At 33.1% G+C, this 23,883-nt stretch overlaps 2 protein-coding genes and 1 pseudogene across 3 annotated transcripts; 1 reads left to right on the top strand and 2 right to left on the bottom strand.

The window, feature by feature from the left end:
* Positions 1-5,251: 5,251 nt before the first annotated feature.
* Positions 5,252-7,643, top strand: LOC102623038 (uncharacterized). 2 transcript variants are annotated; one of them, XM_052443875.1, is made up of 5 exons: positions 5,252-5,757; positions 5,863-5,967; positions 6,114-6,154; positions 6,626-6,696; positions 6,813-7,643. In XM_052443875.1, exons 1-5 carry the CDS (start codon positions 5,737-5,739, stop codon positions 7,487-7,489), a joined length of 915 nt encoding a protein of 304 aa, XP_052299835.1. In that variant the 5' UTR covers positions 5,252-5,736; the 3' UTR covers positions 7,490-7,643. The 2 variants fall into 2 exon arrangements, with proteins under 2 accessions (XP_052299835.1, XP_006492848.1); XM_006492785.4 differs by having other exon boundaries at positions 5,253-5,967.
* A 6,692-nt stretch (positions 7,644-14,335) lies between these two features.
* LOC102623526 (uncharacterized) lies at positions 14,336-16,592 on the bottom strand (annotated as a pseudogene).
* A 1,933-nt stretch (positions 16,593-18,525) lies between these two features.
* LOC107174464 (uncharacterized) lies at positions 18,526-20,190 on the bottom strand. The gene is made up of 2 exons (XM_015525385.1): positions 18,946-20,190; positions 18,526-18,603 (listed from the first exon to the last, which is right to left on the bottom strand). Exons 1-2 carry the CDS (start codon positions 20,188-20,190, stop codon positions 18,526-18,528), a joined length of 1,323 nt encoding a protein of 440 aa, XP_015380871.1.
* Between the last annotated feature and the right edge of the window lie 3,693 nt (positions 20,191-23,883).

Genomic DNA, 23,883 nt, shown 5'->3' with positions numbered 1-23,883 from the left:
GAATAATAATAAAAAAAAACCTTAGGGGCTTAGATGATAATTCTTCAAATCAAAATTATTGTTTTCTGAAATTGTACTTTTCAGCTAATGGAACCCAGTTGTTTTCTTGTAAAACTATCGAACGCGTAAATCACAGAGTATGAATAACTGGAGTCTCAATTGATATGATAAATCAAAAGCGTCGGTGGAAACTGTCTCAAATCTTTATCATATTCATAAATAGGAGGAGGAGGAAACTTAAAGAACAAGACTTGCTACAGCTGCCCATAGCTCGGCTGAACTGAATCCACCAATTGCGCGAAGAATCTTTATTAATTGTCTGCTCAAACTTAGTGTCACCTTGACATCGACGTTTATGATTACTGTTGGGAAACATCTTTCTTGCTGGTCTTGTTGATTTGAAGTGGCAAAGCTATTCCATATATGTACTGTTTTTTTTTTTTTTCTAAATAATTAGGTATTTTTACTTTCTTTGCGCTTGTTTATGAATAAGTTGTCCGCAAACTGAGGGAGTTACAGGGTTTCGTGTACAAAAAAATTTCTCATTGAAATGGAACTATCGGGTAACATGTACTGTAAAATCATATTCACATTATTATATATGCATGATGGTATGACTTGATCTCATGTACTAATGTAGAGTAATATAACACATCATAAAATTCCGTGTATCCTTGATCATCGATCGCTATCAATTTGATAGTCATTTTGTTTGAAGAAATGTAATCGATTTTGATGGTGCCTAACATATATATTTAAAAGATCGTATTAATAAAAAAAAAAAACTAAATTTTGATTGAACCTGCAGCTTGAACTCATGTTTTAATCATTTCTACTTACGAATGATATTTAGAAGAGAACAATTCGGCTAACTGCGATCACATTGCATCTTGCAAAACGTACATGTAGCACCATCGACATTTTGTTAAAGAAAATGTTAAAGAGAAAAAAAAGGAAAAGAAAAAAAAAAACAAAGACAAAGTAAAATGATGATTGCCATAATAATATCGAAAAAGTAATGCCATGTTCTTGAACAAGTGCTTAATTAGAATAATCGAGTGGCCGTCAATTAAAAAGAGCCCGTGTCTAGGGTTCGGTAGAATAGACATTAGAGTGGTTGTTACTTGACAACAAACTTTGAATCCATACGCATGCTTGACTATAATTGCCCAATCACTTGATCTAGATTTGTTTTATTATCTTATGGATAAAATTATATTATGAATCTGTTTTCTTTAAAAGCAAACTAGTATTCAATAAATTAAAGAGTACATCATGAGGAGAACCAAAATGGCAAATTCTTTTTTTTTGGAGAATGGGAGGGTATTTGCTTTTGAGAATGTTTTTGCGTTGAATTTTAATCATATGTCCCTCTCAACGCGGTGCATGGATTGATGGATACAACGAGAGTGGTAAACTACATCCATCTTTGTCCTTTTTTCCCAAGTTTATATTCAATTTAAAAGAAATAAAGTTCCTGTGATTTCAAAGATCCCATGTTGGTTCGATAAAAGTAGGTACTTTTCAAGTGTGGATTTTGTAATGTAATATAGTTTTAAGTTAAATAAATATTCAGTTTTATTCAACAACTATTACAATTTTATATTTTACTTGGTACAAGGAGTATGTTGAAACGAGAATTCATAATAGTCCTTATATTGTAAGATTTATACCGTTTTGTAAATATAAAAAAAGCAGTGGATATTAACTCGTTCAACTGATAAAACTTTTTGTGTTGAAAATGAAAGGTCTGTATTTAAATTTAAATTCCACTCACATAAACAGAGAGGGAATTTGAGTTGTCATTAAACTAAATAAAAAAAAAAAGGAGCGACAATAAATCAGGGAGCGAGAAAGACTCTTTCCTCAATGCAATATAATTTATAATGAGAAAATTGTGGAGAGTGGAGTGAATCTTGTAGAAGAGATCCCTGGGGATATGGCAAATATTGGTTGTCTTTTCAAGTCTCTCTTGCTGAAAAAATGTTGATCTTCTGCATAATATACTATCAATTGGATATAATTAAAATGTTTTGCTCTAGTTTTTGGTACACCCTTGTGCTTTTTAACTCAATGGGAACAATCCAACGACAGATATTTGTTTTAGGAATTTCATCGAGCATTTTACGCATAGAAAGTTCGGGCTCGGAGAGTGGGCAAGTGGGTCAAACAAGCTAAGCTGTTGTTGATCAGGATGTGCTAGGAGTCATCCCACGTGAAACAGACATAGCCAAAGTCATCCTTTGTGAAATAAAGTCTACGATAAGTCACACATCCATGTCGACCATGAATGACAAATTTCTTAATTTTATTTTCTTATTGATTTTCAATTTCATTTCTGTTAAATTTAGAGAATTTACTTGGTAAATAATTGTTTTCATTTTCAGTGGGTAAACTATCTTTTAGTATACATTTTTAATAAATTTTATCTCTGTAAGAACGTAGTGCTTTAGTCGCCAAAAAAAAAAATTTAATTAATTTACTGCAAAAAATAAGTGGTCGTCCATGATCTTCTTGGTTTATATAGGCTAGTTGTAGATTGCAGATGATCAATAGGAGGTTAAGATTACTCACTTTCAAACGTGTATGATCATATTAATGGATGTTTGATCATAGTAGCTTATCTCAAAAAAGATACATGGAGCGAAATAGACAGAAATAGAGGATGATAACAAATTGAAGAAAGATTAAAAAAAAAAAAAAAAAAAGTCAAGTCTGGACCGGACGTCAGAGATAGATGGAAGCCAAATATTATTTTTATTCATAACTAATGATTCAAGCTATCATGATGGTAGTTTCTTGTAGTTGAGTACTGAAAAAAAGCTTCTTTTTGTTTGGCATATTTGTAAATTAAGCTCCTGCGGGCAGCTTCCTTTTCTTACATGTGTAATTAATGAGTGAACCGAAATGAGTAGAAATGAGTAATGGTTTTTATACCAGAAGAAATGGGACAATTATCATTAGTTCTCCGGCTCTCTGCGCTAACAAAGCACGTCACCGCAACTAACTAGAAGTTGGATAATTAAAAAATTCCTATCGTTTCTTTTTATTCTTTTATCTTCTTGCTTCTTTTTCTACATATTCAAGCAACTCTGGTTGAACCATCAGTCAACGTTTGCAATCACAGGAACAGAACTGTTTCAGCTTTCATATTTGTGTTTCCAGAACTCTCTAGCTTGTGATGCTTGCACTAAAACTGTTGTTAGGTCAAGAAACTCTTCGTTGAGGAGGATATATTTAACCAAAAGTAATTAATTTAGTGCAATCGATCTAATCGATATGCATGATGCTATTCACCTTTGGAAAATTTAAAGTGGTCGCACTGCCGCCCAATAAGATTGAAAAGTGCAAAATGCACAATTGCCAGGTACTTTACGTTTGTTTGGTCGAATTTGGCAACTAATGATATGATTCTTGCTTAATTATAAATACAAGATGTGCGGTGTGCTCTTTATTTCCTGGAATCTTGTGGCTCGATCATTCCACTCAAAGGTACCTCTTCCCGAGTGGACAAAACAGATTGCCACAATTGCTTCAAGTTGACAATTTCTAGTTATAAGTTTTTGTTAATCGTTTGTGTCAAATCGTATGGTCACTCTATTACCATTTTGACAACAAATAGAAATGAGATGAAACAAATAGGGAATTAAATTGATTGCGCATGCATTGCAAAGAGTAAAGTTATGAGAATATATCAGCCACTCAGAGAGTATCTAGTCCAATTGTTCAGAATATCCTAGCCTGGCCTTCTCATTTTGGGCCAACATATTCTGTATTTCCTAGCCCATTGTGATTTTGATTTGGAATAAATTTCACTGACGAATCAGTGGATCACCATGTTCCTAAAATTTTGAGAGCAATTGATTTTCTTTTCTTAAATGGTTACAATTCAAAGATACCTGCAATCTGACATTCACTAAAATTCAATATGTATTCAATATATATATACAATTTGGCTAATGCTAAGTTACATGCATGTACCTTACACTCCTCTCACATGAATAGTGAATGATGTGGGTCCACTCACTATTCATGTGAGAGGATTGTAAGGTACATGCATGTAACTTAGAGGGATCCATACAATTTTAGTATAATTTAAGAGATCTACCAAGTATTAGTCCAGAAATCTATTCCCATAAATTATCTTTGACCGCAAAGATGGTAAATAATAAAGAAGAAGTATCTGCTTTAGGTCAACATATATGTATGTCTGCTCACAAAGCCCGAAGGGTAATTGATCAGATTCGTGGACGTTCTTACGAAGATAATGATACTTGTACCCCTTGCCTTATCAAGCATGTTATCCTATTTTAAAATTGGTTTCGTTCCTACTACCATCTACTAAAATCACATCACATGTACATTCACTTCAAACTTTTTTTAAAAAAATAGAGATATAACAATATTACACTAATTTTCATTTCAAATTCTAATATAACACTCATTCATTGAATGATAAATTTTAAAATTTAGAAAATTACGTACTTTTCCCTTGCAATTTTTGCCATTCTATACATGAGTGTAGAGTGCTACCTCATTTGATATAGTAAATGTTAAGACCTACTTAGAAAGTGTTTTGTTGACTTCCAAAAAAATTAAAATTAAAATTAAAACACATAACATAAATATATGTAGCTTCTCTTTGTTGAATTAACGTGTGTGTGTGTGTAGATAGATAGATAGATATAGACACACACATATCAATTGAATTTCAATGAGTAGCTTTTAAGTAATTTTCATTAGTAAGTCATTTGGGTTTGAATGTCGAGAGATGTGGAAATCTGAAAAATTAATTTTCTTTTATTCAATTATATAGAACCACATGAATATAAAATTTAATAAATAAAAGAGTATACGCCTTAAAATTCTTGAGTGTTCCTGAACTATGTTTATTTTCCATTCACTCACTCATTATTATGTGTATGATTCAACTAATTCTGATAACATATATATTGATATACATATGTAGTGAATAATATATGGATAAATAACAATATTATATTCCATGATCACCAAACAACTTTTCGTATACACCACGAGCAACAAGATACTCTGCATCGCAGCAGCTGGCTGGCCCAACATGTTGGTGGGCCGGCCAGCCTAGTTTACAGTACCTTGGCAGCAGCCGCGCAGTCATTAACAAAGACTTCAACTAAATATAATAACAATAAATTAAGGAGTCAAAAATGAGAGAGGAGCAGCGGACTCACAGAAAGGAAAATAAATAATAAAAAAAAAGGGAAAAGAAAAGAGAGAGCATCTCGGTCGTTGTTAACGTGGGACCCACGCCCGGGTTCTAAAAAGTATAAACGATAAAACTACCCACTCCCATCATTTTGTATTCTCTCACTCCACACAGATTCCACCCTGGCACTCCCGCCTCGTCCGTACCCAGTCGCCTCCGCTTACAATCCCTCCTCTCCTTCACCGGCTACTCCCCTTAACCGGTCACCGTCCGCACGTGCCACTCTCCCGTCCTACACGTGTGTTCCTCCTCACTATTCCTTTCTTTCTGTGGTGCAACAAATAAAAGTTAAGAGAGAGAAGAAAAAACAAAAATAAACATAAAAATTTTCTTGGTCTTGGTGTTGTTGTTGTATGCATAGTGTGTAATTATTTCGAGCCTTGCACTCCTCCTCCTCCTCCTTCTCCTCCTTCCTTTTGTTGTGTGTTTGATTTGTCATCAGAATCAAGATTGAAAATCCTTTTACTCTCTTGAGCACACCATCACCGCCGATGAGGATCAGGAAAAGACAGGTACCCTTACCACTCTCTTCTTTATCTCCTATTCCCATCTCTTCAGATCCCCACTATAACGGCTCTCCGGTGGTGCAACTTCACCCTGGCCACGACCCACATCAGAATCTCCCCCAGCAAGCTGATGCAGTTTGTTCTCAGCCGTCTGATCATTCAAATCAACCGATCGGAAGCGGAAACACCCTCGATCAAATGGATAAAGATTGTTTGGTGAGTGCACTTCTGTTTAATGTGGTGTAACATAAAGATAAAATATATATATATAAAAAAATGCTATCTTGGATTTGCACCAACAAAGGCTAAGGCTTTTTTGGGTTAGAATTTTTATTTTTTATTTTTTATTTTATTTTTCACAGGTTTTGGAAGATGAGAATGGAGAGAAGAGTGATGATAGCAGGTAAGAAAGTTAAATACATCTTTCATGAAAAATCAATCTTGTAGTAAAAAGGTTAAAAAGAAAGGAGACCCATAAATTGAATTTAGTCTTTTTCTATTTTACCCACCTAATAAAGAATTAAAAAATAAAAATACTGTAAGTGGAAATACTGTGTTAGGGGTGTTTAATTTTTATATCAGCTTTGGCTAGGCAGGCTAGCCACCATACCTTACCTTCCCATCTAATCTAATCTTGTAGTCATTTTTTTTTTCTTTCTTTTTCTTCTATATTTGGCTAACTAATATATTTGCTTCATGCGGTGCACGTTAGCATGTGACTTATGGTCCCCATCTTACAATATAAATCTTGGCTCCTACTCTATATATTTCCATTTCCTTTTCTTTTTGGCTATTATAATTATTATTATTTTTTGTGTATGTGGTTGTCGATGCATCTTTTTTCTTTCTGGGTTTGATTTTGATTTGTTATTAGGAAGAATAGCATCTTGGGTGCAGAAATAGCTGCCGCTGGAGTTCTTTCTCAATTGAGTTCTTCGCATCATGGTAATTCTATTATTAAAAGATGGAAAATGATAATTCCAGGAACATGAAATATTGGGTTTTCATTTCATGCATTTTGTTGTTTTTGAATAATTGCACTTTTGCAATAATGCATGTAGTTGTTGGGAGATGGCGTGAGGGAGAGAAAGCGTTCCCATTGAAGAAGAGATCGTCAAGAAGAGAGAATGATGAAGATAATTTTAAGAAAATGAAGACGAAATTGAATAACAAGAAATTTGCTGGTAATGATCAGCAAGAACAAGGAGAACAAGAAGAAGAAGAAGAAGAAGAAGAAGAAGAAGAAGAAGAAGAAAGAGAAGTAACAAAAGAGAGTGTTGATAATAATAGTACTAGTTCAAAGAATAAAAGAGGTACTAAAGGCGGTGCAATAATGGAGGGCTCGAGGTGCAGTCGTGTGAATGGTCGAGGATGGAGATGTTGCCAACAAACCCTTGTGGGTTACTCTCTTTGTGAGCATCATTTGGGCAAGGGAAGATTGAGGAGCATGAACAGCGTTCGTAGCCGCTCGTCTAATTTGGGCAGTTCTGCATCGAGCAACAAGAGTACTGCTACTACTGCTGCCGCTACTAATAAGCTTGCAATATCGAGCTCTCCATCCACGACGACGTTGCAGGAAAGCAAAATGAAGCAAGAACTTGTTTCAGATGATGATGAGAAGCCGTTGATGATGAGTGCAAAGAAGAGAGTGAAGCTTGGGATGGTCAAAGCTCGATCGATAAGTAGCTTGTTGGGTCAAAAGGATAATAATGACATTATTGCTGCTGATAATATATAACATGCCTAGGGCATGCAACTAAACCATGCGTTATTTCATGTTAATTGTGAAGCATTTTGTGCATCTGTTTTTTCAACTTCATAATGATCTTGTTTTTGAGATTTCTTGTTATTAAAGAAGGGATTTTTGCTTTGGGAAAGCGTTTCAGTGCTTTGATTTTGTTATCATATGACTGAATGGGTTTAATATTAAACAAGTGTATGTGACTTTTGTTTTTTCATTTTAATTTGATGCTTCATTATCAGGCCAAAATTTGTTTATAATTTTAACCACAAATTAAATATTATAATATGGGGGGAAATAACATTGGGGAGGCCCTTACTGTATCTCTTTTGACCAAATGAAAGGACACGAAACTCTTAATGAAGGAAAATCGGATAATTAGTAATTAATATTACTAAAAAAAGAGAAATAAACCCTGTCATTATTGTAATTACTCTCAAATTTAGTCACGGCTTTGTTGAGATATTAATGATGTGTCTCCATCGATTGAAACAATTCTCTAGATTAACCTATTAGTCGTTGATTTACACAGGGTTTTTGAAGTTATAGCTGAAAGTTTCCACGTATATATAGTACTGAAGTCAGTAATTATCAAGAAAATGCCAATGAAATGAGAAATAGCCACTAATTTCTTGCTAAAATCCATTACCATGGTTGGACAATGGGATCTGTTTTAAGTAAATAATTTGTACACCACTGACCAATTTCATACCTTTGCTGAGCGGCGGCTATTATATGGTATCAGTCAACAACAAGGGATTATATTATATCATATTGAGAACTTGTTGTTAATTTACTCATGAAAGTTAAATTGCGAATGTTGAAATTAGGAGAGCACTTTAATATGTGTTTATATTTGAGAACCAAGGCTTGTGTGCTTACTAGGGCTTTAGCAGGAGGTAAGAGGTTGGGTATCGTAGTACATAAATCAATCTTTGCAGCAAAAGATTTTAAGAAATTTTCAGCTTTTAAACATTTCATGGCATAAAAAATGTATTTTATATTGAATCACATAATATTATAATCATTCTCAAGTGCGAATGATCGCATCCTTTACACAATTTTCTATACATTCTTTTTATAGAGCACTTTATAGGACCGAATTTATAATTTATAAAATGGGAACGTATGCATTTATGAAAGAGTCCATTATTTAGATGCATTTGCACGTATCTTAATCTTAGAGGGCGTATTTGAATTTTCATGTATTATTTGAACAGATGCAGGTGACGAACAAGCAGAGATGAAAGTAATTCCAAAATCACGAACAGCAATGCACGACTGACAGGACTCCACGAGCCAGGTTTGCATATTGTGAGGAAGACATATACACGCCTGCTTGTCATGACCAAGCAAAGTATGTGTTATCACCCCATTTTTTAGAAACAATTATGCCTAAGATTGCTTCAAATTTTTATGGTTAATAATTACGTTTCATCAGGGTCGGTAAATAGTTGCAGATTAATGTTCAATGACAGAAATGATATTATCCTATCATGATCATATGGAGTAAGAGCTACGGTTAAATATTGAAAAAGTAATTCGAATCAAAGTATTTGATTGGTCTTCATTATGGGTAGTAATTGATTAAATCAAAAAGATATATCAAAATGGTATAAGATACATACATATATATTTGTAATATAATAAAAAAATTGAAAAAAAAATATTTTTTTTAAATATTTGACCTAAATAAAATTTGGGCTTTATAATTTATACAGACAAGATAGATGAAACCCACCATAAATCTGATCTACAGTTTCTTATTAATATTTTTTATTATTAAAAAAAATAAAGAATTGAATAAAACTCAAATTAATATTTTGATCTTATCCATTTGAGATTTGAACTCGGGTTGCCGGTTAAAAGAATACAATTCCAAAATCAGTGTCCGGACACCTCACTATAAGTCTTCAGGAAAGAAAGCACAGAATTGTAATGAAATTTGAGATGGAGTTTTAGTTCAACGTATCAGTGCCTCCAAGTCAGATTTGTAGTTGAAATGAAGTTAATTTGCTTATTACTTCCAAATATATAGTGAGAAAACTGGCATGCATGTATGGTAAAAGAACCTTTTTTTATATATTAAGTTACTAAAATCTCCGGACCCACTAACTTATGGATACTTTAATATAAACTTGAATGCCTTTCACTTTATTATCGGGTTCTTTAGGTTAATATTATTAAAGAAATATAAAATCTTTACCAGAATATGAAGTATAAGAGAGCGTGTGTGTGTGTCCCTCTCTCTCTCTCTCTCTCTCTCTCTATATATATACATATATTTCTGTGGTTGAGATGACATCAACATTGGTGTTTTTGTGCCCATAGCCATTAAATGTGACGATGGATGGAGACTCGAGGATGGTGACCGTAGCCTAACCCATTTCCACAAACATTAGATGCTCATTCCTTAAACTAGTTGCCTTGAAACCTCACACACAAAGCTAGAAAGAAAAAAGGCGATGGATTGAAGGAATTGAACTATTAACAATTTCAATTGGTACATGTTGACATGGAAAATTTTACGCTAAGAATAATGCAAGTGAGAGGCTTTTCTTGAGAACCTGATTAGTAATACATGATATAAAAGATTATGCGTTAACTAAAGCTCACATCAGGCATTGAAAAATTGGGCTTAAATCTAATAATATACGGGGATTAATTTTAAAAGAAAAGAGAGAAAATTTGGTCTAAATCTAGCTAAGGATATATGGAGATTAATTTTAAAAGAGAAGAGAAGAGAAGAGAAGAGAGAGGATTGGGATGGCCAATAGGCCAGGTATGCCAAAAAATATTATGATATACCATTATACATTCACTTACTGAGAAATATTGAATAATTTGGATCTAATCTATATATGATAACCATGAGTTAAAAATGAGACCATATCTTCAGTATATATGTGGTCTATGATTAACACCATCAAAATTAAAGTCCACCTTAAAAATTTGAAATTAAATAATAAATAATTACTCCTACATCAACGAGAAAATCTCAAAGAAAAAAAAAAAAAACATGTTCAATCCACCAACTTAATTAATTAAAGAATTGTTAGCATATCTGGATATTGATCTTAAAAACTCAATGTTAGACAATTCTCACATATTCCGACCACATCAAAATCAAATGCTTTTATAAATTCATAATTTTTGTCAATTCTGCTCAGTTTAATCAATTTTACTGGCAGTTAGAGACTGCTAATTTAGCTCATTAACCATGTTGGTTAATTAAAATTAATATATGCAACGTGGCCAGTTCAGGGACGGTGAGATTAGAACAGCCAGGGTGCTGCACAGCACATACAATTAAGATAAAACCACAATCATTTGAAGAATGATAACTTTTGGCTAAGGTGGAGCCTAAGCCTCAAAAGCTGTCCTATTGAATGTCTCCATTCAAATATAGTATCTATTGCGCTCTTTTAAAGCAGTGCGTATACAGTTAATACATCTGAGACTGAATAAATATAATCGCTTCAAATAAGGAATGGAATAAATGATCGGTCCAACAAATCTTGGGTGGGACAGTTTTGATATGCTAATCTAATTAAATTATCATTCATCAGATGTTTAAGTTAATGAATCATATTATTTTACCATCTGTTTAATAGAAACTATGTTATATAAGATGAAATTTTGAAATGTTTCGCATTATTTTTTCATTAAAAAAATGATCTTCTTTGACATCTAATTTTAGATCAGATTCACTAATACCAACATATATTAGCCCGAACCCAAAATCAAGTACCTTTTTAAATATAAATAAAAATAAAGAAAACATTGATTCCATTACCTAACCCATCTTTTTAACTATTTTCCTTTGAAAAATGTGAACATGAGTGAATGTATCCTTTTCACTTTTGGGCTTTAAGTAATACTAATAGTCAATTTTGAGTTTAAATTCAACAAAATAAAGTAATAAACCTACCTAAATCAAAGCCGTACATCTTAACGACTGGTTTCGATTGGGTATAAGACATATTTGTTTAGCTGAGTTTCGTTGACTTTTCTCTATCTCAATCATGGGCAGACTTGAACCTTAGCTCTATGTAATTTGTATCACATAACATGTTTTAAGCTGTCTTTGGTATTGAAGTTGGGTAGTTGTAACTTATAGTATCTTTATTATTTTTGTCAAAATTAATATTTAAAAGTTATATTTACTACACACTAATAACTTTTATTCTATAGTTACAATATATATAAAATATTTTTAAAATAGTTGTAGCTAATAAGACCATTACCAAAAGACTTTTCAAATGAGATTTTACCTCTCATTTGAAGAGCCTTTTGAAACCTTTAATTTAGTATTATATTATTTTTTATTTTATTATTTTTCAAGGAGAGAAATATTTTGGTGGAAAAAAAATTAATTAAAATAATATAAACTTATTTTTATTTGAAAAGTCTTTTGGTAGGAGAATTACTTTTTCATATTTCTATCTACCATATAAGTAAACAAATAAGTATTTGAGGAGGAAAATTAGAAGAATTTTTTAGTGATGCCTATAGCAACTCAATACCAAATAAAACCTTATTTTGTCAATGAAGTTAAAACCAAAACAATTTCATGCACACACGCGCGCGCGCACACACGCACACACACACACACATATATATATATATATATATGTATGTATATTACGCAATAATATTGTTATACGTGTTGCTGCACCAATTTTAGAGCTAAGTTGTCTCATAAATGATATAATTTTGTTATACCTACAAGAGAGTTTCTGAGTGGTATCGAGTACTATCATGTCATCTCATCCATATATACAAACATACTTGCACAATGCACTTGTGATGATCTAAAACTCAGTGATAATTTTATTTATTTATTTATTTTATGCTTTGTGCATATGTGGTGGCATATAATATGTTAGTGGTGTGTTGATCAAGAGTGTTAAGACCACTTGAGATCAAGAGTGTTAAGACCACTTGAGACTTTCTCTATGGGCATAGCTGGTATCAGACGTGTGCCACAATTTTCTTCTGATAAGAACCCTAATATGGCATTTGATTTGGCTTATTTAGCATCCAATTTTGACTTTTGGCCCCCCACTTTTTTCATCTATCCTGAGTAAGTGACAATCACCTTTTAAAAACGGGAAACAAATGTTGTATATTTTGGAATTTTATTAAATAGAAGGACAAATAGTTGATAATTCAATTCACCTAAGAATGTGTCATATTAAAATTCACATGATAATTCTTTTTGTTGACTCTTACATGATTGTAAAATGATATATATATACATGCATAAAGTTTTTTTTTTTTTTGAGGTTCCCGACACAGTTGTACTGTCGTTCGTACTAGTGTATTTATTCTTGATATTTATTTTATTTATTTTTATGGGCATATATATATGACCAAAATTAGAAGATGCATGTGAGCAATTTGCAGTAGCATTAATTGTACTCGACATTCCACAAAAACTCATTTGGTATAATAAATTTTTAACGCGATGCATGTTGATATTAGTAATCATTTGTAGTAAATTTATAAGTTATTTTGTATATTAACTGTCAAATATCTGCTTGACCTTGCTCAAAGTGAAAGCATAAGTACTGAAAAAATCCAGCCCTGTGATGGAAAAAAACTGTGATTATAGCTTGAATATAAGAGGTTGTTTATTTTATTTTTTATCTGATGTTTGAATTTTAATTATTTTAAGATATTTATAGTTTTTAATTTGTTTGTTTTTTTAATCTCTATGACATATTATATAAGATGTTTAAGTGTTAATGAAAAAAATTAAATGTTTTGACTTTTTTATTTGAATAGCAAAACAACTGAATGGAATTTTAATATTTTCTCTCATTAATATCCCTATTAAATAAATTTATTTCTTATAATATAAATTATCCTTTTATTAATTTTTTGGTTATATGCATGCATTCAACTATTTATTTATTTTTGAATAGTAAAATTTTAGGTGAGTTCGTTTTATAATAGCCCATCTCTTTGTATTTATATTTACTATTTTTATAGTAAATTTTGAATTTTATTTAATACATTAGTTTTAATTCAAATGATTAGACAATTCATGTTTAGCTTATATAATTAAAAGAAATCAATATATTATACTAAAAATAACATTATAAATATCATATATTCATGTAAAAAGATACATGTGTTAGATACATATATTTTATTTTTCATGTTTTGTTAAGTTAAATATTATCAAATTTATTTTTCTAATCAAATAATTTATTTATAACATTTCATGTATTTAACCAATAATTATAAGTATTGTAAATATTTATGAGTTTATATAAGTCAAAATATCATATTTCAATTGTTTTTGGGAAAAAAATTTAACACTTTTATTCATATATTAAAAAAAGAAAAATAAGCATGTTATTCAAATGTATTTAGACCTAATCATACTTTAACCAAATTTAGATTTAAAAAGGAAAAAAAAAAGCTACCTAAGATTCCTAAAGATGAGACAAAGCACTCGTAACATTCAATATATGAACATCATAACATTAATTGATATCTATAACCACGATTATGCTAGTGGATATGTTTAATCTCACAGATTTTCTCAATCATTACAGGTTTTACTTATTCTGCAAATGAAAAGAGCGAGTTAGAAGTCATTTACTGATGAACACTACCTTGGATTTAAATTAAATGTCGGATTACAATAAGTTATAATGCTTAAAAAAGGATTTAATTAACTTGTTTAGTGAAGATACAAGTTAAAGATTCTTAAAAATTTAGACAGTCAAGGATTACCAAAATTCTGTCAAATTTCTATTTGTGTAAAGGGGTTTTTTTCATTTACATATGCACTCATGACACACTATATTTTTAAAATAAATACCGGAGGGATCAATAATCGAATATAAATTATGAAATGCACCTATATGAGCTATTAAAAAGAAAAATCTTGAAAATCATACAAAAATAATCGAACTTGCAGGATCTGGTATAGAGCTCTGATTTTTAATGCTTAATCCATCTCTGGTTTCATTTTTCTTCTTCATTTTGTTCTTGCTTTGATTCTCATTAGTACCGATGCCAGCTTCATTTAAAAACGCTTCATTAATCTTATACTCAGGGCCACATGAAATTCAAAACTAGGTTTCCTGTGTTCCCCCTTGGCAGCAGCTGGTTCCAAACTTTCTGCAGTTCTGTCAAGCACAGAATTATTTCTGTAGCTAATTCTCCAACATCGTGAACAACATTGCATCCGGACGGCTCTTGATTTTGATGATCACTATTACCTGAATAAGACTTTGCTAAATCTACTAAAAGGTACAAGTCAGTGAATGGATAACTCGATTGATCCACATGCTCCATATCTACTTCTGTTTGAATTGTTCCTGAATGCCCACTGTCCACATCCAAAACCCTAGAACTGTCACTTCTTCTCCGGGAGGATGAAGTTGAAAGTAACACCATGGAATCAATTTCCAAAGCAGTGTCCATTAGACACTATAATAGCAGCAACGCCTGAGAAAAAATCTCTGTCATCAACTGGAGGTGAAAGTTGCTCTTGATTTCCTGCACTCTTTCAGCTGAATTTAATGTAGAAGAAAATGAATAGGAAAAGGTTGGAGCCCTATGTGCTTGTGCTTGTCTTTGCAGTAATAGAGAACGGAGCCAAATGGCTTCTCCCTCAGCATTTGAGCCACTATGCATGTCTACATCATCTGGGAGAGCTGAATCTGTGTTTTGCTCTCCACAAATACCCCTGGATGTCAGAATCCTATTTATCAAGGAATTAGCTCTTTCTCCTGTTTCCCTGGCACTGCTTCCATCACGTGGCGGTGTCAAATGATGAGCCAAACCAAATCTACTTCCAAGACAATGGATCATCTCCTCTGGTGGAAGCTGTAAGCAGTTCTCTGAATGGTTTGCCTTTAACTCTCAAACCGCCATCCTTGCGGCCTAAGAGGGATCTTAAGACTCAAGTCCTTTTCTGACTCACGTGTGCTATTCTCACAACCATACATAGGCGTGACATTCTTAACTGTGACCCACCCTCGCACACTGGATATTGCTTTGCATCTGAATGCACATGTAACCGTTGGTAAAGGCAAGGCCAACAGAACAAGTGACACACAGCAAGTCACAAGGGGGGGGGGGGGGGGGTGTCCCTAGCCAAATCTAAACAGATATTGGAATCGAAAAAACTCCCATCATTTCCATTACCTTTCTCATCATCATCTTTTTTATCTGACACTTCATCTTCCAAAAATACATTGTTGTTTTTGCAGGTTTTCGGTGCCTCATTGGATTTTTCCTCAGCAGCAACACTACTGACTGCCCTCACCTGTCTGTAAAGTAGGCACATCAGCGGAATGGCTGAGCAGCTGATCCAATTCCATCGGAAAGTTCCTACTTACAGACCTCAACCTAATACCTTCCCTAATTCTATCAATGGGATCATCAACCCAATCATCCAAATTCACAACCTCAGTTGCAATTGATCCTGACTGAGCCTCAGGACCATGACTCAAATTCCAATCAAGATTCACTGTATCGGAAGTCTCCTCACCCATTTCAAACTGAACAAAGTAACAAACCCAGTTACAAGACCTAGTCTTTTCGACAAATTCAAAAGTCCCAAATCAAAAAAGACTTCCTTTATTACTGATTCTTCAAACCCAGAAAAACAGAAAAAAAAAGATCTTTAACTTCGTAACAAAATCTTAAAAAAATCCCCAAATCAAGAAACCCTAGTTTTACGTTAATAAGATGGTTCCTCTTTATTCGTCGAGGGTCTTCCCACAATCAATTTCTCAGTAACAAGAGTTACAATTCCAAAGGATCAGTAGAAACACATCAATAACTGAGAATCAAAAAGAGGAAATTGAAATGGAAGAAACCTGGGTTTTAAAGTAACGATACTGACGATGAAACTCCAGACTAATTGCTGTGACTCAGTTGATAAGGCAGTATATGTTGCTGAGAACGGCGTTAGCTCCTCCAGAAGAAGATTATGCTATGCTTACTTACTTCATTCTTTACTTACATATTTTAAGCAGGATCATTGGGAATTCCATTTAGCAGGTTTCACTTATTTTTAGAGTAGGGGGTGAGATTCTAACTTTCATCCATTCTCATCTCTTCTATGAAAGTGGAAATACACTTCTAATTATTCATTTTTTATACTTAATAATATCGTATTTATTTAAATAATAATATTATATTATTTTATAAATTATATTTATTAAAAAAAATTAAATTTATTTAAATATAATATTATTATATTTAATAAAAAATAATAATAATTTACATTTATTTTAAATTTAAATTGCTTTAAAATAATATTATTATATTCATAAAAAATTAATAATGTTATTATATACTATTTTATTTAAAAATATAATACTATTGTATTTATTTAAAAATAGTATTATATTTATTTAATATTAATAATTAATAATAATTTTATTCTAAAAAAATTAATTTTGTACTATATTATAAATAATAATATTTTAATTGTGTTGCTCTTATCAATAATTTTTAATTTACATAATTAAAATTAATAAAAAATTATGATTTACATAATTATAAATATTAATAATTATGATTAATTTATAAATATAGTAAAATAAATATTTTATTATTCAAATCCATTTTTTTATTAATTTTGTAATTAAAAATTATAATTTTTAAATAAAGATAAAATTATAATTTAAAAATATTTACTCCCAATCCAAGATAAAATAAATACACAAATTATATTCTGATTTCGATTCCATACTTTATTTTCAGTGTAAGTAAACAACGTATTTTTACTCTCAGTCCACACTCTTAATCTTAAGATTTTCATTCCTCAGGATTTCCAGTGCAATTCAAAATAAAAACGCTATTTTAGTGTGTGTAAAATGAATGACTATGCAAAGAGGATTTAAAAAATAAAAACGTAATCCCATGCAATAAGTTTTAGTGAGACGTTTTATGTTTTTTGATCGAACGGTTGTATTGCACGATAATTGTTCCGTTGTTCGTGTAATCGGACGGTTGATATGAAATATCAGGAATTTATGGTGAGATTAGAATTATCAGCTGTCACGCTTGCATTCTTTATGCCATTCCAGTTGCCGTTTACCGCATTTTAAAGCATTGAATTTTACCTTCGGTATGAATGAACGGAAACGTTTACTAATTGACTACTGTAATCTGCTTCCAAACTTTGTACCATAAATAACCTACCACTGATCAATTGACCGCCCTGTGTTCACTAAAAGTTAATTTTTTATACCATCATTAGTGAGATCATTTTATAGCATCAATAAATGAACAATATGTGATTTATATATAAATCTCATAAACATATCATTGGAAATCTTGTTTCTCATCACGCTTTCCTTTTATGGAATTTTAATTTTACACTTGAATTTCTTTATTATTATTATTATTATTATTACCTTAGAGTTGGTCATATTAATAGTGTCTATGGCATGCACCTTCACCTTAATTTCAAAATACATATTTTGTGTATGACTACAACAACTACCTCTAATATATGACATTAAATTATAGCTCTACTCTCATTACCATTGCTTTTTGGGCTATGACGAAAATTAGAAGATGCATGCGACCAATTTGCATTATACGAAAATTCACTTATTATATTTAATATTTAAGACGATGCATATTGACATTACTAATCATGTGTAGTTAATTTATTTTATTTATTAACTATCAGTTACTTGCTTCAACTTGCTCAAAGTAAAAGCACAAGTGATGAAAGAATCCAACTCTGTCATGGAAAATTTGTGATTATGGCTTGACTATGAGATTCCTAATGATGAGACAATTAAAGCAAATAGAAACATTCAATGTATGAACATCAGAACATTAACTGTTGCCACCAAAAAAAAAAAAAAAAATCTATCATCACAGTTATGCTAGTGGATGTATTTTAATCTGATAGATTTTCTCAATCATTACAGGTTTAAAAATGGAACAACAATAATCCAATGCCATAAAATAATGAAAAATAAAATAAGTCAAAAACTGTGAATTGGTTGCATCTCGCGATTATATCATCACAATTATGGTTATGGAAATATTGTTTCTCTTTCATATTTTGGATAATAGCAGCAGGACTGAAGGAGCTTCCACCAACATGACCTCTCCTGCAAAATTAAAAGAATGAATTTGAATTCAATCACAGATTAACAGCGCTTTTGATATATTTCTGATAAGAAACTATTAAAATTAAATTTATGATTGCAATAAATTATAATGCTTAAAGTAAGATTTAATTAACTTGTTTCTGTAATACACGTTAAAGATTTTTTGAAAGAGAATTTTTCTATGTTAGCGTATGAACTTATGACACAAAATAATAAGAATTCTTAAAACAAATAACTGGATCAAGATAAACATTTGAACCTAAAATTGTGATATGTACCAATATGAGCCTTGAAAATTTAAAATAAAAAGCATGGAAATATTGTATAACTAGTTGAACTTACAGTATCTGAAATAGAGCTCTGATTTTTAATGCTTGATCTATCTTTGGGTTCATTTTTCTTCTTCATTTTGTTGTTGTTTCGATTCTCATTTGCATCAATGCCAGCTTCCTTTAAAAATGCTTCATTTATCTTATACTCAGGGCCATAATGAAATCCAAAACTTGGTTTCCTGAGTTCTTCCTTGGCAGCTGCTGGCTCCAAATTTTCTGCAATCCTGTCAAGCACAGAATCATTTCTGTAGCTAGTCTTTTGTTCAGCATCCTGAACAACGTTTGCTTCGCGACGGTTGATTGCAGAACTTTCTTGATTTGGCTGATGATTATAACTTGAATAAGACTTTGCTAAATCAATTGAAAAATATGAGTCACTGAATTGACAACTCGACAATGTACTCAATTGATCTACATGCTCCATATCTTGTTTTGTTTGAATTTTTCCTGAAAATTCAATCATCCCATTTTTTATTTTGAGCTTTTCGCTACGACTACACAATTTCTCATCCCATCCTGTGACTATTGCAACGTTAACAGTCTCTTGATTGATTCCTCTAGCAATCCCCTGTGCCACTAGCTGCATTAGCTCATTGCTTTCACTGCCATAATCTATAATTTTTTTGCTGGATTCCATTAGGGATGCTGGAGAATATATGATTTGCCTCGTCAATGGATTAGGCAATGGATCAGTGATTGATTGATGTTGAAGAGACTGTGTTCTTTGATTGACAATGGCACAAGCTAGATGTGCATCAAACTCACATATACGACACCTATAAAGCCACCCACTATAGCAAGCCTTTTTGCATAAATCACATTCGAAATCATACGGAAGTGAAAATTCTAGCTCAAGAGGATGAGAGTGGGTTTTGACTGATGTAGAAAGTGGCAAAGCAGAGCATAAGATGTGATAGCAAAAGCCACATTGCCCACAATTGTAGTAAAAGCCAGTGACATTTTGGCTACAAGCCTTACACTTGAAGCTTCCTTTGACTGAAGAAGGCATTACAAGAAGGTTTAAGAAATGACTCGGGTGCCCAGGGTGCCGGGTTTTTATAGGCATATTGTAGCATACTTTGTGTAGAGAAAAATTGCAAATCTTACAGTGATAGTAGTCCTTTCCAGTGTTGATGCTGAGATTGCAGCCATTACAGGCGACGTTTTGAGCTGCTGGAGGTGAATTAGGAGTCAGGACTAGAGGATGATGATGGCTAAAATGGCGAAAGCTGACCTCTTCTTTCATTGGTTCCATCTTCTTTTGCATCTATCTCCTCTTGTTTTAGCTCTTTGTAGTACATGGAATAATGCTCATTTTTAATTCGTTCAAAGTTCAAACCATTTTCAGTTTGATGCACTTGTAGTTGCCTTTGAGCTAAAAGCTATCAGGTGGAAGACAAATGTGCCGGCCGCATTTTTTTCCACCCTTTTTTTGGGGTTACGAATAATGTTATTTCATATCATTAGTGCAATCAATTCACAGCTTGCCAAGGCAAGTTAGCATCTGAAGACAGGCCGGCTTGTTAAATATTTATTATAATGTGGTTAGCTTAAGGTGGATTGTGGTTGTCTAGGGGAATTTCTACTAGAATTATTGCAATAGTCTGGTGGCTTGAAAATTGATTTTGTTGTCTGTAATATTTGTCGCTCATGGAAGTTGTTGCCTCAATCCAATTGGCCAGCAATCATACATGAAAAAGCAAAAATTAAGAATGAAGGACATGATTACGATAACAAAAACGAACATATTGAATGAATTAACTTACACACACTCTTTCTTTAAAATGATTAATGGCTTCAAAAGAGGCTTCAGTATCTAAAACCCTTTTGTTCATCTTCTTCTTCACATTAATTGCTCATAATCTGCAGTAAATTTTATCAGCACTATTGGGATATTATTAGCAATGATTTATTGGAGGCCGTTCTTGATTACTTCAGAGGTTCGGGCGTTCGGCTATGCCTAAGGGTTTTCAGAGTAAATTATTGATTCTTCTTCCTAAGAAGTCGTCCCCAACAACTTGAGCAGATTTTAGACCGATCAGTTTATATAATGTGAGTAATAAGGTTCTGACCAAACTGCTTGCATTGAGATTGGCCCCACTGTTGTCTCGTCTTATTTCTCCTTCTCAGACTGGTTTTGTCCTTGGTAGAGTGATACACGATAATGTGCTTTTGGTTTAGGAGTTGGTCTATGATCTCAACCACCGTACTCGAGAAAATAATGTGGTGTTGAAGCTTGACATGGCAAAGACTTATGATCGAATGTCATGGTCTTTCATTATTCATATGTTACGGTGTTTTGGGTTTTCGGAGTGGTGAGTTTCTTTGATTCGACGAGCCATCTTTGGTCCTTGGTTCTCAGTACTAGTGAATGGAGTCAGCCGTGGTTTTTTCCAGTCTAAGGGAGGTCTCAAGCAAGGTGTTCCTCTCTCCCCATGTTTATTTATCATTGCTGCTGAGTTTCTATCTTGAGGTTTGGACCGTATATATGCTCAATATCATTCTATGCGATATTGTTCTACAACACCTATCATTGTCTCCCATTTAAGCTTTGCATATGATATTATTATTTTTTTAAATGGGAATCGATTGAGTTTTTAGCGGGTTATAAATTTTTTACATCATCATGAGTCAATTTTGGGGCAATTGATTAATCAAGCCAAAAGTAGTTTTTATATTGGAACTTCGGCTTCTGCTTCATGACAAGCCATTATACATGTGATCACTAGCTTTCAGCAGCGTCAGCTTCCATTCACTTATCTTGGGTGCCCGATTTCAGGGCGTTTCAAGATTTCTCATTTTGATGATATAGTCTGAAAAATTAGGGATAAGATCTCGGGATGGGCCAATCAATTACTTTCTTTTGGTGGGAAGCTAGGGCTTATTCGACATGTGTTGTCTTCTATGCCGTTACATCTACTTCATGTTCTTTGCCCACCAATGGATGTAGTACAACGCTTAAAGAGGTTCTTCAACCAATTCTTATGAGGCAATTCTGAGCAAGACGCCATATTCATTGGTGTAAATGGTCGGTTGTATGTTATGCAGTTGAGGATGGTGGCCTGGGTATCTGATCTTTTAAGGATTTATCTCAAGCTTTTGAGTATAAACTTTGATGGCGTTTTTAGGAGCAAAATTCTTTATGGACTAATTTTATAAGGTCTAAGTATTGTAGAGCTATACATCTGAGTCAGGTTCAGGTTCGTCATTCCGCCTCTTTTCTTTGGAGATGGCTATGTTCAATTTGGTGGGTTGTTGAACCTCATATGCGCTGGTTGGTCGATTATTGGGAGTGTAGTTTTTGGTATGATTGCTGGTTGGACTCTTGCCCTTTGGCCTTCGACAATCCTGTAGCGGCTTCTGGGGTGCTAGTTTCTTTTTATTGGCGGGGTACAATATGGGATCAGGGTAAGCTCCAAGAAGTGTTACCATATTCGATCATTGCATAAATTCTATTGGTTCCTATCTCTAGTAAAGAACCTGATATAATTTGATGGGCTTTCGGCCATGATGGCCTCTTTCATTTGCGGATAGCTTGGGAGCTTGTGCGTTGTTCAACATAGGATAATGTTTTTTTCGTTTATCTAGTTGCAGCATATCCTTTCTAGGGTTTCCTTTTTTCTCTGGCGACTGTTGCATGGTTTTTTGGCTATTGATGATGCCTTATGTTTGAGAGAATTTTGTATGGTATCCCGGTGTATTTGTGGTAGAATTATTGAGACTTCTCGACATTTGTTCCTTGATTGCCCACAGGTTAAGTTGATATAGGTTCATTTTTGGTGAAATTTAAGTATGCGAGATGTGATTTCTTTAACCCCGCATGCTTTGCTTTGTTATTCGAGACGGTGTGCACCAACTCAGAATCATATTCGAGTATTTCTTCCTTGCTTTATTTTGTGGCAAGTTTGGAAGGTTCACAATGCTTCAGGTTTGATTCGTAGACCTTCTCCGTGGATGCAATTATCCACTAGGTGGGATTGGACCTCAGACTTACTAGCTCCGCATTTGGATTAAGCATTCTCAACTACAATGAGTTTTGGGTTCTTGGATTATAGAGGGTTTGCGTGTCATAATGTCCCCCAAGAGACCGATTCGTTCAATTTCTTAGATGCGAGCACCTCCTGGGGTTGCAAAATTAATAGTGGATGGTTGCTCTAAGGGCAATGTCGGGATAGCTGAAGCAGGTGGTATTCTTCGTGATCATCAGGGTGACGTATTGGCTGCTTTTGGATCTTTTCTTGGTTGCCAACTGATTCTTTATACTGAGCTACTCAACTTCGGTACTCTGTACTTAAGGCAGAATTAGACTCAACCACAATGGTTTCTTGAATTCACTCCCAGGGCCCTGTTCGGTGGGATTATGTTTACTTGTTACGTCGAGTGTGTGATTTGATATCTTCCTCTCACATTTTGATTAGACATGTGCTTCGGAAGCTACATCTGCTACTGATTTTCTGGCCAATTGGGCTTGCTCTCACGGGTTTAGCCGGCATTTCTTGTGTGCTTAGGATCTACTTTCAGGCTTATCTGGCATTCTTCATTTAGATGTGCAAACTTTTCCTCATGTCAGATGATAGGATTGTTGGTTTATTGTTTCAATTGATGGTGTATTCTTTTCTTTTATTTTTATATATCTGCATCTGCTTTAGAAGGTTTTGAGTTATGTTATCCTCCTTATGTAATTACGTTTATATTGATTTATATGATAGGTATGGGTCACGCCTAACCCCCACCTCTTTGGTGGTTATTAATTAAAAAAAAACATTAATTGCTCATAATAATCTCAGCAACCCAAGATTGTTCAAATAGTCTGGATGTGTTGGAGGTGTGTGCTGAGACATTGGGGGTGTTGATGATGGGCGATTTCCAGGAATTTGATCTTTGCTGCCATCTTATTAACATTTTTAATCAATTAAATCAAAAGGATTGCGTTTGTGAATCATTGGAA

Source organism: Citrus sinensis, chromosome 6 (assembly GCF_022201045.2).
Source record: "Citrus sinensis cultivar Valencia sweet orange chromosome 6, DVS_A1.0, whole genome shotgun sequence".
NCBI lineage: Eukaryota > Viridiplantae > Streptophyta > Magnoliopsida > Sapindales > Rutaceae > Citrus > Citrus sinensis.
This window is presented reverse-complemented; position numbering and strand designations above follow the sequence as displayed.

What these genes read in the sequence shown, in the direction of transcription:
- LOC102623038 (XM_006492785.4), top strand. Translation starts at nt 5,737, where the DNA reads ATGAGGATCAGGAAAAGACAGGTACCCTTACCACTCTCTTCTTTATCT. An exon ending in AAATGGATAAAGATTGTTTG is followed by an intron (nt 5,968 to 6,113) that starts GTGAGTGCACTT and finishes TATTTTTCACAG; the next exon opens with GTTTTGGAAGATGAGAATGG. An exon ending in ATTGAGTTCTTCGCATCATG is followed by an intron (nt 6,697 to 6,812) that starts GTAATTCTATTA and finishes TAATGCATGTAG; the next exon opens with TTGTTGGGAGATGGCGTGAG.
- LOC107174464 (XM_015525385.1), bottom strand. Translation starts at nt 20,190, where the DNA reads ATGGAACCAATGAAAGAAGAGGTCAGCTTTCGCCATTTTAGCCATCAT. An exon ending in AGAGCTCTATTTCAGATACT is followed by an intron (nt 18,604 to 18,945) that starts GTAAGTTCAACT and finishes TTAATTTTGCAG; the next exon opens with GAGAGGTCATGTTGGTGGAA.